Source organism: Eublepharis macularius, chromosome 10 (genome assembly GCF_028583425.1).
Source record: "Eublepharis macularius isolate TG4126 chromosome 10, MPM_Emac_v1.0, whole genome shotgun sequence".
In the NCBI taxonomy this organism is placed as follows: Eukaryota; Metazoa; Chordata; class Lepidosauria; order Squamata; family Eublepharidae; genus Eublepharis; species Eublepharis macularius.
The window spans coordinates 89,336,027-89,353,488 of NC_072799.1; the positions used below are offsets into that span (position 1 = coordinate 89,336,027).

The 17,462-nt window shown below is 41.8% G+C and overlaps 1 protein-coding gene across 1 annotated transcript; it reads left to right on the forward strand.

The window, feature by feature from the left end:
• The first annotated feature begins 1,240 nt into the window (after positions 1–1,240).
• Positions 1,241–16,856, forward strand: SGCB (sarcoglycan beta). The gene is made up of 6 exons (XM_054990550.1): positions 1,241–1,417; positions 3,055–3,264; positions 5,206–5,391; positions 5,499–5,690; positions 7,265–7,396; positions 14,020–16,856. The coding sequence occupies exons 1-6, from the start codon at positions 1,373–1,375 to the stop codon at positions 14,221–14,223; spliced, it is 969 nt and encodes a 322-aa protein (XP_054846525.1). The 5' UTR covers positions 1,241–1,372; the 3' UTR covers positions 14,224–16,856.
• Positions 16,857–17,462: the final 606 nt, after the last annotated feature.

Below are 17,462 nucleotides of genomic sequence, written 5' to 3' on the forward strand. Positions count from 1 at the left end.
AAGAAAATTGATTCATTTGAAAAGTGGTGCTGGAGGAGAGTTTTGCAGATATCTTGGACAGCCAAAAACACCAATAAGTGAGTACTAGATCAAATCAAGCCTGAATTCTCCCTAGAAGCTAAAGTGACAAAACTAAGGCTATCATACTTTGGGCACATCATGAGAAGACAAGATTCTCTGGAAAAGTCTGTAATACTGGGAAAAGTGGAAGGCACCAGGAAGAGAGGAAGACCCAAACCGAGATGGCTGGACTCAATAAATAAAAGCGAAGTCCTTCAGTTTGCAAGGTCTGAGCAAGTCTGTTAATGAGAGGACGTTTGGGAGGTCTTTCCTTCCTAGGGTCGCCATAGGTCAGAGGCAACTTGATGGCACATAACACATACACTCTTAAGACCAGGGCTTTTTTTCTGGGAAAAGAGGTGGTGGAACTCAGTGGGTTGCCCTCAGAGAAAATGGTCACATGGCTGGTGGCCCCACCCCCTGATGGCAGAGGGCCATCTAAGCTCCCCTCTGTCTGGAGATCAGGGGGCGGGGCCACCAGCCATGTGACCATTTTCAAGAGGTTCTGGAACTCCGTCCACTGCGTCCCTGCTGAAAAAAAGCCCTGCTTAAGACCTATAGGTCAGCAGAGCAGAGAAATTCCCCATTACTATGTATGCATGTGAGAGCTGGACAATGAAGAAAACTGACGGGAAGAAAATTGATTCATTTGGAATGTGGAGTTGGAGGAAAGTTTTTTTCATAGGTATCTTGGATGGCCCAAAAGACAAAAAGTGGTGCTGGTGGAGAGTTTTGTGGATGCCATGGATGGATGGCCAAAAAGACCAATAAATGGGTTCTAGAACAAATCAAGCCTAATTTCTCCCTAGAAGCTAAAATGTCAAGACTGAGGCTATCGTACTTTGGTCACATCATGAGAAGACAAGACTCTCTGGAAAAGTCAATAATGCTAGGAAAAGGGGAAGGCAGCAGGAAAAGAGGAAGACCTAAAACGAGATGGCTGGACTCAATAAATACAAGGAGCCAAGTCCTCCAGCTCCAGTTCGCAGGGTCTGAGCAAGTCTGTTAATGATGGGACGTTTGGGAGGTCTGGCCTTCTTGGGGTCGCCAAAGGTCGGAGGCGACTTGACGGCGCATCACACACAACACACAAGCAGCCTAAATAACGGGGCACCGTTGCTGCGGGCGCGGGCGCTGCGCCGTCGCTCGAAGGCCGGCTGCCCGGGCGCCTCCCCGCCCTGCCCTCCCGCTCCCTTTAAGGAATCAGCCTGACGGCCGCGGCGGAGAATTCCTCTTGCCCGCGGCCGCTTCGGCGCCAGGAGCCTGGCCGCGCTCGCTCCCGGTTCTGGGTGAGGCGGGGAAGGGCCCCAAGATGGCGGCAGCGGCAGGGGCGGCGGCGACGAGCGCCTCGGAACAGGTCGGTGGCCCGGGCCTGGCGGCGGGCAGGGCAGGGCAGGGCAGAGGGCGCTTCGTGTGGCGGGAAGGGAAGGCGAGGCCGCCTCTGACTCGCATCCATTGCGCGGCCGGTCTCCGCGGGAGCGCCCTCAGGCGCCCGGTTTCCTCAGCTGAGGGGAAGCCGCAAGACCCGCGAAAGGGCGGGGGAGCCCCGCTACGGCCGAGGGACGCCCGCGGTCGCCTGGCTTGTGCGACCCCGCGCCCGCCGGCCCGATCTGCGACCCTCGGCCCATCCGCCCGCCAGCGCCGGCCCCTCGGGGGTGGCTGAGACTTGATGCCCGCGAGGAAAGGGGGCTTCTGGCCCCCCGCGACAGCCGTGCCTGAGCCCAGGGGTCCGCCTGCCTCCCCGCCCCGGGTGTGCGACCTTCCCCCGTCAACGGCAGCAGATTAAAATAAACGGCCAACCTGATGAGATAATGGAAAGAATGAGCATCTGTGAGGGGTGGCGGGGGTGAGATATTAATAGGGACCCAGGGTTTCCCTGGCTTCAGCTTTCCCATGGACTATAAAAACAGAAGCCGTGTCATACCGGTTTCTAAAACCAGCCCCTGTAGTGCTACTCGCGGTTATTTTGACGTGTCCCAATAAAAAGAATTGCATGGCTTCATTTTGCTAGGGATCGATGTGGCTGCCTCAAAACCAAAGTATTCAAAAAAGCCTTTTTTTACTGAGATAGGAGAGCTGTATTGCAGGGGGGCGGGGCTTAGATGCCTCACTAATGTGTTATGGACCATAGACTTCCCCACTATGTTGCCTTACATCTTAAGTATGTGCTCCCATGTACTATCTGCACTTTAAATGTGATCCTACTGGGTAGTTCTATGCTATCAAATGTCAGTTTTAGAATTGCTTATGCTATGTTTAGGGACCATAGACTTCCCCACTATGTTGCCTTACATATTATTTAAATGTGTGCTCTGGATGTGCTTCAAGTATAATCCTACTGGGTAGTTCTAAGTTGTCCAATGTCAGTCCTGCAATTGCTTATGGTCTGTTTCAACATTTCTTCAATTCTGTCTTGGATTCTTGCTAATACTATGTATTTGTAAATTTGTGCTTATTTACCCTATGCTATTGTTTATGGAAATGGCCTTGATACTGATTGTGCTAAGTTTGGAGAGCCAGTTTGGTATAGTGGATAAGAATGGCAGGACTCAAATCTGGAGAACCAGGTTTCATTCCCCACTCCTCCACTTGAAGCCAGCTGGGTGACCTTGGGTCAGTCACAGCTTCTCAGAGCTCTCTTAGCCCCACCCACCTCACAGGGTGGTTGTCCCAAGGATAATAATAACATACTTTGTAAACTGCTCTGATTGGGTGTAAAGTTGTCCTGAAGGGCGGTATATAAATAGAATCTTATTATATGTTATATTATTAATCTCATATGTTGAGTCTCCATGAGAAAGGTGGACTATAAATGACATAAATAAATAAACTCACTGTAGGTGCTAATATTACATCTCACAGCTCACAGCTTTTCCCCTACTGGGTGGGTTTTTAATAGTTTACTGTGAGCAGCATTGTGTAGCACAACTGAACATTCCTATTTTGTTATACACTTGGTTTTGGACTAAATTTATTATTTCGGATACATTTTAGCAAAGCTCTAACGGCCCCATGAAGAAGTCCATGCGTGAGAAGGCGGTGGAGCGGAGGAATGTTAACAAAGAACACAACAGCAACTTCAAGGCAGGATATATTCCCATCGATGAAGATCGGCTGCACAAAACTGGCTTACGGGGCCGGAAGGGCAACTTGGCTATTTGTGTGATCCTCCTCCTCTTCATTTTGGCTGTCATCAATTTGATTGTGAGTATGATAGGCAAGAAAAGACATTTTGCTGTTGCTAGTATTGTAATTAAATAGAAATCATAAATAGATTTGCAATAGTGGATTCTGTTGATTTCAGTAGTACCTAATAATGTTGATTCAGGGATCAAAGCCAATTTTTTTACCCTGCATATATTGTTCTAGTACTGGAAAAAAAGTTTTGGTTTAAAGAAAGGGTTAAAACATTACTCAAACTACAAAATGTAGAAATTGTAGATTAAAACCTAAGTAAAATAACTGAAAAGAGAGGAAGAACACCTCTGAAAAATCAAGGGCAAGAGGTGTCCTTGGTAAATCTGAATCTGCCTCCTTAAATTGTCAATTCATGCTTTTTGAAATTGAATGAAATCAGAATGGTCTAAGCAGCAATATTGGAGCTACCGGTGAAGTGGGGGCTGTCCATATTTATTGTGCCCATGAAGAAGTATGTTATACGAAACGGGAATTGTATAAATATGCACGCATAATCCCGTCGGCACTTTTGGACTTATTTGCAGTTTGGACTGGAGCTTGCCATCTCATGCCTCCCACACGTCTGCATTGGAGCTCTATCTGAGGAAACCTGCATGCTGCTACATTTTCATCTTAATTAATTCATGGACATTGTTCCTTTGAAAAATATACTTCATAACCATTAGGATCAAATTCTGTATTTTTACCATATTTATTGCATGTTGGGACAGAGAGATCAATATTTTATTGTATTTATTGTATATTTATTATTGTATATATAATCATGCACTATATTTTGCACTTTGCACTATAAAAATATAAAAAACTGTTAGATATATACATATTCCCGGAATTGTTTGTTTGTTTGGTTTCCTTAAATTGCATGTCATGTAAATAGTGTAGTCTAGATACGCTAGTTTATAATTTAGGCTCCAAGCACCTACATGTTCACTTCCTCTTTTTTCCTCCAGATTGGCATTGCTATTACAGTACATTTTAAAAAAGACCCCCCCCCCAAAAAAAAATCTTGCAAGCTTCTTTAGCAATCCACTGAGGAAACTGACCTGTCCTCAGCCAGTCTGACATGTCATCAAAGCCCAAAGCAGAAACAGTGCAGAAGTAAAAAACAGAGATCACTTTGTTTCAATTCCCTCGAGGTGTAGAATTAAAGAATCAAAGCAGTACAAGGCAGAAGTGATGAATAAAGCAGATCCAGCCCCCACTGGCTGAGCATGCAGAAAGCCCGAGATAAAGTTCACCATGAAGAAGAGGCCTCATTTTCTCTGGCTATGTCAGCCATTGGCTTGGGCATTATCAGTTACATAGTAGCTGGTTTGGAGATCACTTGTTCACTGTGAGTATGCCGCCTCTTGACAATAAACCAATTTTCATTATGGAGCTAAATGCTTTTTGAAAAAAATATACTTAAAGATCTCAGGCCAATTGGAATACTCAGCTGATAATAAATTCTGTTATTTTGTAATAAATATCCCATTCTGCGAGAAAGCTGTACTGTGAGTTCACAATTAAAATATACTTTTCCAGTTTATGCAACCCTCTCGTTAGTATACTATCCATGGTTGTAGAGTTTAACCAACCTTCAGGCTTTATTCCCTTGCATGCATTGTTCATAATTCATTGTCAGGTCAACCTACGGCTCATGTACTTTCTGTGTGTGCACCTCCCTCTGTCTTCCCAGTCGCCACTACTGCTGGACCCCTGTGCATGTGCCTGCCCCCTTCTTCCCCTCCCCTCATCAGTGAGCCAGTAGGAGCTGTCCTACCCCTGCAGCTGCTGCCCCACTTCAGAGACAGCTGATGCTGGCCCTGGCTAATGGGCCAAAGTCAGCTCGGTGGAAATAGCAGCTTTGCAGGTGTATTCTAGGTAAATAGAGTTCTTCTTAAAGGTATCTAGTTCAAGTCATGACATTTTCACAAGTATGAAATTACTTTTGGCTTTTGCTGTTAGATCACGCTCATCATCTGGACTGTGATTCGTATTGGGCCCAATGGCTGTGATAGCATGGAGTTTCATGAGAGCGGCTTACTGCGATTTAAACAAGACTCTGACATGGGAATTATACATCCATTGTATAAGAGCACAGTGGGAGGCCGGCGTAATGAAGATTTGGTGATTATTGGAGAGAACCAGCCAGTAAGATTTTTTATGATCCAAAAGTGCATGCAGGAAACGACAGTACTTTTAATTATCTTGACATTAGTAAATTGCCCTCACTGTATTTACCTAACTTGTTTCTGAAGATTGTGTTTCAGCAAGGGGAAACAAAACTCAGCGTTGAAACAGATAAAACTTTAATTACCAGTGATATTGGTATGGAATTTGTTGACCCACGGACGCAGAACACTTTGTTCAGCACTGACTACAATACTCATGAATTTCATCTGCCAAGTGGAGTAAAAACTTTAAATGTCCAAAGAGCATCTACAGAGAGGGTATGGAATATCCTTAGTGAATTAGTTCATTTCCTTCTGCAATTTCCTTTGTGTGTTCTGTAGTTTTAATCTTGTAATGCTCTTTATATTCTGGCTGGGCTATATCAAGTATCATATGGCTAATCTCCTCCTTGTCTACATATTCTTCTTGCAACAGAATAGCAACCTAAGATGTCCTTGTGTGCAGCCACGGTTTCCTAATCAGATGGTCACCTCACAAATTCCCTTGCACAAGGTGCATCTGTGACATGTCTATCGTTGCCCCTCCTGCAAGGAGGTCAGGACTGTGTCCGTGGCTCTCCCTCCCTCCTCTTTTTAATCCTTACAACAACTTTGCGAATTCAGTTAGACCAAGAGAGTGACTGATTCAACTTCTGGGCAGAATAAGGATCTGAAGCTGTATCTCCCCAGCCCTAGCCGATGCTCATTATGACACTACACCTTGTTGTTTTCTTCCAATTCCACATCAGGGTTGCCCGTTGTTTTCTTCGACTACACTGGTTGTGGCAATAGCTTTAAACCAGTGTAATCTTAAATGTACTTACCCGGGAGTAAGTCCCACTGACTTTTCTAGGTAAACATGCACAGAATCAGGCCCCATGCCTTGGATTCAGCAGAAAGTATACAGATTTTCCCTGTGTTTCCTACTTTGGAGTAGTAAAAGTTTTGACCTCTGGAAAAACGATTCCTGGAGTCATGGTACAAAAAGCCACGTGGTTGAGGGGGAAGGGGATGAAGCTACCCCCACCCTCTTTATCTTTCCTTCCTCTTGCATCAGAGGTGCTGCACTTCAACAAGACTTCACTCCCTTCCTCTCTTCACTGCAGTCCTTGACTTCATGTGATTTTTGTCCACATGAGTCCTGCAACACCACTAATCATCTTTCTGAGAGTCACAAGGGATGCTGGGGAGGAGGGAACATGGTAAAGGACACGCTTGCCAGTTCCTTTTACTAGCAGTAGATTGGATCCCAGCACATTTTGTTAGCTTTGCCTATCCTGTAGGCAAGTAACAGCAACTGAACATGGGAAAGCTCAGCTTTGAAAAAGCCCCCAAATATAACTGCTATAGTATCCTAGTTAACTTCTCAGGGTAACAAAGGGGTTGGTGTGAACAGGTTTTGAAACTTTATTTGAAAGGCAGGACTAATTGCTGGCTTCTGGTTGTAAGTTGCGAGGGGGAGGTGATGCGGCCCAACCCTATGCATGGTTGTAAAAGTAAATTCCTTTTTAAATTCAAAATTCCCCAAAAGAAGGATAACTAGGATCACAGCCTGAGGGGATGACTCTCTTAGTGACAAGAAAGACACAACTGTGATTGTTAGGAATAAGCAACATTTACAGGTAATGCAATCCTAAGTAAATTTACTTAGACATAAATTCCATATAGAGTTCAGTGGAATTTAGATCTGGCTTACAGATGGAGGGGAATGAGATGGCAGAGACCTCAGCCACGAGAATGGGCTGCAGCAGTTGAGATAGAGGAGGTAGAAGACCAGGGCTTTTTTGTCGTTTTGGTAAAGCTGCCACTATGTTTAGTAAGCATATTGTTACAACTATGCTCTTTCTTCTCAGGTTACCAGCAATGCTACCAGTGATCTAAATATAAGGACCGATGAGCGTGCTATTGTCCGTGGAAATGAAGGAGTTTTCATTATGGGCAAAACCATCGAGTTTCATATGGGAGGTGATATGGAACTCAGGGCAGTGAGTAATTCATTTGGCGCTTGCAGTGGTGTTTTATTTAAAACATTTATATCATATCTCTCCAAAACTTAGGAAGACTTGTAACTAAAATTAAAACAATAACTACTGAAAAATGCCACCTCATGTGAGAGGAAAAAATAAAAGTTAAAAATACAACAAATTTTGTAATAAACAAAAGTGTACTTGGACAGAAATAGTCTCATGCAGTCACACAATGGACCAAACTAGACGATAATATTTTCCATGAAATGGATTGGGGTTTCATTGCAAGTGCAGACTCCAGTGGGGCAAATAACACCCCCATGGAACTGTTTTGGGTCAGAAAAATGGCGGGGGGCAGGGGCTGAAGCTAATCCCCACCACCACAGGCTGCGGTCCCGTCCAAATGAGTCCATGGCGCTCTTGGGAACGTTGTTCCCAAGAGCAGCTGTCTTGACTGTAAGATGATCGGTATCTGGTCAGGGAAATCCTGACCTGACACATGACAAAATGTATTGTCTAGTTTAGCCCTGATATCTGGATCTGGATATCAAGTTAAACACTTAAACTTTAAGTGTTTGATACTGAACTCTTTAATAGTGTATTGTCATCATAGATATTCGCATATTCATAGGAAACACAATTGGTCACATCTAAACAAACAATTCTCAATTTGAGGGCAGAGAGCCATCCCTTTGCTTCCAAAGTTGTTTGGCCAAATTCCACCTGCAATGCAGCATTTGAGACACAACAGGGTACATTCAATGGTTTTCTTAGAAACTGAACAAGGGGCTGAATATGTTTGGATGCGACTTTAAGCCAAATAGCTGAACTGTAAAGAATTAGGGGAATCACCTTCAAGTTAAAAGCCTGTACAGCTCTAGGAATTTACTCCCCCCCCCCCCACACACACACTTATAGAAGAACCTGTTTATAGCGTTTGCTCAGGGTTTTGCTTTGTTAAACAACATTCTGAGTTGGGGATTCCAACATAAGGCTGCTGAAACCAGAATCCCCAAATAAGAGATGTTCCTTGCTCAATATTAAATCTATTGATTGACCATTGTAACGGGGGCCATCTCCTATTTTTGGTGAATACTAGGATCTTAGATTTCTGGTAGTTAATCACCAGATTCTCACACAGACAATAGTTGGTAAAGATTTGCAAGGTCTTTTGCAGACCAACCCTGGTGCAAGACAAAATGGCGGCATCATCCACATAAAGCAAGACGGACACTAGTCTCAGCTAATTTAGGTGGATGGCATCACTTGTCAAAATTAGATGCTAAATCATTTAAATATAGATTAAACCAAAAGGGAGCTAATAAACAGCCCTGTCTTACCCTCTTTTCCAGGTTAAATGAGTATGTTAAATGTCCTTCATACCCACAGCATACTTGAGCAGTTGAGCAACAATATAGTCATTGTATGAGCCCTAGAAGTCTTTTGTCAAGGGTGGTTTGGGCAAGTTTACTCTACAATTTGGGGCAATTTATAGAGTCAAAGGCCCCTTTAAGATCAATAAAGGAACATATAATTGCCCCCTTTGAAAGGTTGGATATTCATCAGATGGATATTAGAGGACTATGCAGTGGTCATAGGTCAAGGAGCCCTGTTTGAAATAATCTGTTCATGACCCAGCACATCTTCTGATTCCATCCAATCCCAAAGTTTCCTAAGTAAGTAAGAAGAGTACACATTTCTCAATGAAGAAAGAAGGCTAATTGACTGATAGCAGCATGGATCCAATCTGGACCCCATATTAAATATTGGGACTATAATCAAATATCTCCATGAGTTGGGCATCTGACCAGCTGAATTAATTACAGTGAACACTGGGGCCAAGACTGTAGCCCACCATTGAGGAGCAACCTTAAAAAGCTTGTTAGGAATTAAATTGGGGCCAGGAGCTTTTCTTAAGCTTAGCCCCCTAATGAGACATATGACCTCCCTGATTAACACCTCAGGACAGAGTCAAGAGAAATATTTGGGGATCAGTTGAAAGAACCAGCATCATAGAATAACCTCCTGAAATGATTTTCCCACACTAGAAGGGCAATGCAGCAAGGAATTTTAAATTTTGTATTAATAGCAGAATTGGTCATAAGCCAAAAGGCCTTATTATCCTTGTTAATAGCTGAAATGAGACATCCCCATTCCTTACTCAAGGATGGTTTTAATCAGTTCTCTATAAGTCTTCTTAAGCTCCAGCAACTCTTGAAGAACCCATATTGTGCAATTACTTTTAAACTCACAGTGCTTCTGTTGGATACACTTCTTGATGGCTCGGCAATTGAACTATTTCACTTGGCTTCAGAAGTCATTTTGATGAGATTCTTTTTGACAAAAAGTGGTCTAAACAAACCGAATACCTCAGACAAATTGGCTAAACTAACTGATGCCAAGTCTGACTGCAGGACCTTCTTAACTAAGAGTTACAAGAGGTGGTACCCATTATTGTTCAGGCTTTGTCACTGAAGTTAATAATCCAGAGCAGCCGAAAAATGTTGTTACTGTTTTGGTAAAGTGAAAAACTTTGAACTGAAGCAGGATATCAATCAAGAGGAAAATGCATACCAAGAGAAATAGGAAGGTGATTACTTCCCATGTAATCACAAACTTTTCAGCTGTTGGAAGTGGGTCAAATATTCAATAGAAATGAGAACAAAATTTACTGAACTATCTCCTCAGGGGCCCACATAAGTGAAGTCACTGGCTTCATCCACCTCTATATAGCCATTCAGTGGGATAACATTTCTCTGAATTGCACATTCAGCTAGCTCTAGGCCTGCGGTATTTATTATGGCACCTTTAGATTTTTTATTATGCCAAGTAGGACTAAGAAATTTGCCATTATTGGGACTGAATAGCTTAAAGAGATTAGTGTAATTGTTGCTGCTTACCCTTGCATTGAAATCACCCACTAATACTAAAGGAATTCCTGGATATTGGGCATGCAGATCATCAACTATTTTTCCCAAATGGGCCCATCTCCACATCATTATGGTAGATGTGTACAGGAGAATATAAACTGAGGAAAAAAATAAGTTAACGCATCCAATTTCAGCAAAAGAGCAATAATCAAGTCTGCCACAAAAAGATTGCAGAATCCAATATTCACATTTGATGTCAGGTTCAAGGTCCAGTACCATAGACTATATTATAGACAGGAAGAACTTAATTCCCTTGGTGAAAAACCTAGAAGTACTACCCTACTTGGAAGGCGACCACCTGCCTCTTCATCTACAAATGATTCCTCCGTGCCGTCAGATTTACCTTGGGTGCATCTCACCCACTCAGCAAATGGGAAGCCGAGCTAAATGGCCTCTTGATTAGAGCAAAGGGTTAAAAAAGCGCTGGCCAAGGAGAACTTACTGTTGTTTAGGTCAGCTCTTATGAAAATAATCCCGAGACAAGACCCCCAGAATATCTACGAAGATGTTGTCCAGAGACTGAAACCTTTGTTGACATATGAGTCTGGACCGTATGGTAAAAGAGCAGGAAGACATTCAAAGGCATGGTTTGGTAAGGATTGTATTGACACCAAAAAGTTCTGCTTTTTTATTTATAAAAACGCAGCCGAAAAGGATAATGAAGTAGCTTCTTACCCAAAAGAAATTCTATAAGCAACTGGTTGCACGAAAGAAAAAAGAGGATACAGGAGCCGCATGGAAGCTCCTCATGCAAGCAGCGAATGGGGGAAAAACTCCACATTTTTCTGGAGGATGACTTCAAACCACACATTTAAGGACTCATCCCCCATAGACGCATATTTTCGTCTGATACCTAGGAAGCATACTTTCGGGAGATATATAAAGATTTTTCATATGACCCTCCTAAACAAAAGTTAGAGAACTTACCTATGTGGCCCCAGTATCCACAAGAGAAGCCAAATCACTCATCAATCAGCTCAGACGAGGAAAAGCTCTCAGAGCAGACTGCATCGCCCCATAGCTCCTAAAGAATAATATAGAGTGATGGGTTCCACCTTTGGCATCACTCTTCACCTACATTGACTCTTCTGGCCATATTCCCAACAACTGGGGCTTGGCAATTATAGTCCCATTTTTCAAGAGGGGAGGGAGGGAGGACCCAGCGAATTATAGGTCAATTAGTTTACTTAATGTTATTAGTAAACTCTATGCTAGTCACCTTACATAAAAAATTAAAAGCTGGATAGAGCAGGAAGATCAAATAGTAGAAGAGCAGGCTGGTTATAGGGAAAGAAGAGCTACCATAGATCAAGGTTGGATTTTACAACATCTCATTGAAAAATATTCAACAAAAGGTTGAAAAGTTATGCACTTGTAGTACTGGGAAAGCACAGAACACTTATTTCATTGCCCTTTCTATCAAGAAATTTGTACTCAGTACCCTTTACTTAATAGGTACCCTGGTTGTTCAGAATCAGTGTATACCAGAATGTTGTCAATAGACGAAAACCCAAATGTTACAGCATGTAGTGCAGTTTATAAAATCCATCAGCTAATTAAGGCATCATAATTTTTATTGGAAATGTTACAACTGCATTTGTAATTATTATAATAATTATTAATGTGAGAGTTAAAATCTATAGTTTTAGAATTTTTTAGCATATGAACACTTACATTTTATGCTGGCTAATAAAGATTGATATTCAAATTTGATGATACTACACATGCAAGACCCCCACCTCCGCGGCCTACCTCCTCTTGGAAATAGTCAGTGTAGCCAGAGAAAACTAGTTCATCCATTAACCAGGTCCCCTGAATGAATAAGATATCAAAAGAAACTAAAAATGTTTTAGTATCAGTACAATGGACTCTCAAGTGCCATCCAGCTATGTTCCAACTTAAGGTGTGAAGCTCACCGATCCTTTCCAGTCAATTCCTTGCTGCAATGGGATCTCGTATTACTGAGCTGGTAATATTCTCTGAAATGATCATGACTTTCAGCTCCAGGGGAATAGGCATTTTTATCCCCCGATCTTATGGCCACTTTTTGGCCAGGGAGAAGGTAGCTTCAGAGTCAGGGTTAGATAAAAGTTGATTTTCATTGTTGACAGGGAGCTTATGTAAAACAACTGATGCAGACTCTCTGATTAATTAAATGATTTTGTTCCTGGCTAATTTGTAATAGAGTATGCTGCAGTTTTTGGAGTCGAGTGGTTATATTATCTTGTTCCTCATAAGGTAGGGAATCAAATGATCGAAGAAGATTCACATCCCTTATATGCAGTTGAACATCTTTTGAAAGGGATGGTGAAGGGGGAAAACTTTAACTGGATCAATTAAGCGAGGTCCTTCACAAGGTAGCTTGTCTGACCACTCCAGTTAATTAAAATCAAGTTTCTTAGCAGGTGAAAACATAAGAGTTCTATGTCTGATGGCAGATTTCCCTCTCTCGGAGAGAGTTGGAAGTTCTGTTCTGTGCTACATTTTCTTTACTTACTATCTTCTGATTAGGAATTTTCCCTGGGGAAACAAGCAGGATTACAGTTAGGTTACAATAGCACTTACGTGCGGAAATCCCATGGAGATTAAACCAATTTTATTTAGCCAGTATTTGAGAGGAAATATTGGAACTATAAAAGGAGAGAGTCAAGCGGTTTTCCCTGGCATTTTATCAAAATATTTTAAATCAATATTCTTTGGGTGATAGTTTAACAGATACCCTAAGTGCTCTTTTATATATCTCTTATTATGCCTCTAAAGGAAAAGATAGATAGTGAGAGTTTACATGTATCTAAAGCTATAGTGGAAGGAAAGAAAGAGTTTTTAGAAGTGTTAAAATAGACTTTAAAAAATAGTAAATTTAAAATTACAATTTTAGTTAAAATGATACAACGGCAGTGGTACATACTATGAGGTTTAAAAGATTTAAAAAACACAATCACTTCAGCACAAGATATCAAAACTAATAAATAAATAGTAGATAAAAAGTGAGAATGAGAGCAGTAAAATTTGGATTTTAAAACAGCCAGCTGATATAGAAGCCAGCAAACCAACAAGCAGGGAGGAACTCCGTCCAGTCTTAATCAGCTAGCCAGTAAAACGGAGCAGACCTCAGCAACACAAAATAATTTATGAGTTGTTCCCGAGTGTGCAAAGTCTGCTACTGTGGCCTATCAGCTGCTCCCAAGCCTGTTTTCCAAAAAAGCAATCTCGCTTTAAATAACAAAATAAGAGGTTGGCCATTGTGAGAGGACGCGGGACTGGATGGACCTCTGGTCTGATCCTGCAGGGCTCTTCTTATGTTCAGGAGGTGGTTCCCAGAAGCAAATTGGGGACTGCTGCACTGAGCCTTAACTAGTAGCCCATCTTGGTAGCCCGTCTTCAAACGGCTGAACTGGCACTTGTCCGTAAAAGGAGAGCGGCTGTATACAGCTCAGTGGGTGAACATACAGAAGGTCCTTGATTCAGACCCCGATATCTCCATTAAAGGATCTCAAGAAGGAGAAGTGGGATGGCTTTTGCTTGAACCCTGGATTGCTACTGTCTGTTGAGAGCAGACATTATCAGGCAAGATGGTTATTTGTATAAGGCAGCTGCAGTTGCTCTGAAATTCTGTTTATAGCCATTATGTTGTTAAGCATGAAAGTAAACATTTGCTTATTTGTATGGAAATACTGTGTGACGCTTCTATATACTTGTTCCCTTTGGTAGGACAACAGCATTATCCTAAATGGAAGCGTGGTAGTCAATACATCCCGACTGCCAAGTTATTCTTATGAAGAACAGTTTAATAACGGTGACTGGGAGCGCTACAAGCTGTGCATGTGTTTGGACGGGACTCTATTCCGTGTTCCAGTGAAGAACCGCAACATGGGCTGTCAAACCTCAGTTAATCCATGTGGCAATACATATTAAATGCAACGTGAGAGCGTAAGTGAAAGACCAGGGACGTTTGTATTTACTGAGTTGAGGCCTACTCGCTTTTTCATTCATTCAAGAGGGAGAAGGGGCTACTTTTGACTCCCCCCAAAAGGCTGTGCTTGGCATCATGGGACGTGGAATGGGGCTGCAGAGGATATTGGGTTAGACCATACCTCTTGCTCCAGTGGAAAGCTGATCGCATCCAGAGAGTAGCATGTTTGTAAGGATTTCTCTTTTTACAGCAGTTTATATGAGTATTATTTGAACATTTTAATGCAAGACACTACACTTAACAATATTAAATGACGTCAACATGTACAAGTAGGCTATGTATACTAAACTTGACTGCATTTCAGTAAGGTAGCTAGGCTCAAACCAGGGGTGCATTATTATATAGCTGAATTGGCCTGAGATGAACAAGAAAGGCTTTGTGCAGTGGGAAACAAAATTCATTTTTGCATATAGTTCTTTGCTTTTGCCAACTTGTATTTTTCCAAAAGTCTCCATCAGAAGAGAGAATCTTACCGCTCTGTCCTTTGATCGCAAATGCATACAAGCATCTTTGTCTTTTACAGTTCTGCATGCGCTGAATTCTGATTTCTCATGCAGAATATGGATTCATGAAACCTGAGACCTTTATGTATTCAAAGCCTATGTGATGAGTGGAGATGACAAACTCTGCCCGTACCATATAAAACATTTAAAAACTCCTGCCATTTGGCCAGTCCGTTCTGCCTTCACTTAGGTTCCTTTCCTGTTACGAGGCTACCTTCTTCGTTCTGCAGAACACTCCTTACAAAAGTTAAAATTGATGGCTACACAATAAAGATATAAAACAGAATATTGTATAAAAATCTAGTTTGTCAAAATTTTGTTACTTTTATTTGGATTTGTTTTGTATAGATAGACTGGTACTTTATTCTGGCCAATATTCCTGACAAAAGTGAGGTCACTGTTTAGAACGAAAGCTTTAGGGGTGTCACAGCTTTCTGGCTGAATTCATGGCTGTTTTAACACAGATCCTTTGGCGAGTTCTTGTTCTGTGGAAGTAGAGCACAGTCTGTAGTGGGCAGCTTCAGGCACAAGGTTGGAGCCTTCTGACCAGCTGAGTGCCATAAATCTTTGTGTCTTGCCAATGTAATTTTTTAAATTAACCATGCAAACCAATGTTTTGACCTAAAACTGCTAGAACTGCAGTCATTAATTGCAATTTAAATACTTTGCAAGCAATATTCAAAACATACAGAGCAAAATTCACTATGGGTTGTGTGTGCGTAAGTATGCTGAAATACAGTCAAAGCAACACTTTTTAGCTGCTTTGGCAGACAAGTAAAACTTTGTCGTGATACCAGATTGTTTTGTCACTTTCAGTTTAGAGAGAGAAGTAATCATTTAATGTGCTATTTAAATATTTAAATAAGTAGCTCTAAAATGAGGGTAACGGTGATCAGCTCTACGGCTGTTAGGGGATCAGCTTTAGGGCTGTGATTATTGTATTCTTGCATTGATGTATATGAAATGTTTTGAGCACTTGAAATGTGTTATATAAATGCTATTATTGGTGTAGCCTCAGATGAGATCCGGGCCCTGAAAAGCCCAATACTTAGATGGGCCCATGAACATTCACAGGATGATTTGTGTGCTAATCTTGTACTAGAGCTTGTTGCATTTGATAAGAAATGCCGATGTAGGCCATGGCTTCCTTCCCCATTCAGGGTACCTAGCCTACTCCTACAGTTTGGTGGAGCAAGGGAAGACACAGGCAAGTGGAAGGAATAAGAACTGCAGTAGAACCACATTAACATACTGAGATGATCAAAGAGCTCCAGTTTTGAAGTTTTCAGGTGTGAGACATAGGTTGATAAGGGAACCCTGCATCCTAATGCCCGTTCATAATTACGTGCCCAGCTATTTGCCAGTGAAGCATGAGCCTTTTGAGAGTGTACTATGATATCTTCTATTCCCTTATGACAACAAGCCCTTTACTCTATTGATAGTGAAATATCAAAATGAAAGCCACACTAATACTTTAGGTGAATGGACGACAATAAGCAAGTACTCCTCAGAGTATTTGGATTTCATGTTAGAGGTTTGACTGCAGTTCAGTTTTGTTATTACGATCCAAGATCAAAATTCAGTTTCCATCCATCCATCCATCCATCCATCTAGTCGAGGCAGTTAATTTTTTTTCGTATTCATCCAACCAAGTGAGGGCACTATATTGTGTCAGACCTAAAGTTTGACCACTTTTTGTCAGAGTCAAGAATGCGTGTGATGATTGTACCTATTACAGCACATCCCTGAGTACAGCCAGAAGACTAGCAATAATTTTGATGGGTTTGGAACGGAATATATCAAAACAAACATTGCCCATGTTTTTCCACAATGGTGTATTTATTTGCACGTTTGTAACTAACCTGTGTTCATTTTTTATAGTATAAAACACATTGTGTGTTTTAACTAGCTGTGCTACTTGTGTGCGCAGGGGAGTTTCATTTAGTAAGACTGCTTTTACATTCATTTTTTTTTACTGTGTAGCAACTGTGTTCCTCTGCAAACTGGGTTTCTAACACTGGAAAGGAAGTATGGATTTGTAAAACTTTGCTTCAAAATAAACTTCATTTGAAAGGGGACTTGTTTAATATGTTTTTTTAGAAGCCTCCAGAATCATACATAAACAGTGCAATCTTAAATAGAGGTACTCCATTCTAAGCCCATAGGATTGCATTGTAAAAAGTGCTGTAGCGAATGGCACGAGCCTAGAAGCCCATTGTTCAAAGGGGAGTTGTGCCACTCACTTCCTAGCTGGATGTAGGCAAACCACACGCTCTGACTCAAGGACTTCAGTTTGAAATAGGAGGCAGGTAAAATTAGCTTATCCTGTAGGACTGCGTAAGGATGTGTACATGAAGGATCTTTGAGCATCTCTGGTAGAGAGATGAGGCTCATCATCCAAGTTTACATAGGTATGATGAACCGCTATTAAGCACCTGATAGGTCAGATCCACAACAGCTTTTCTGTAGGTGGAAGAATTTCCACTTGCAGAGCACAGATTTCTTGCCTTCTGGTGTAACCCAAAATACTGTTCCTGGGAGTCAATGAGAACGTTGTGCTCTGCAGGCAGAAATCCTACCCATGGAAAAAGCTCTGGTGCTTCCAAGCTATGGATTTCATGCTAGTTAAACGTTCTCCACTGAACTGGGTATAAATTAAGTAACAACCACCATTAGGG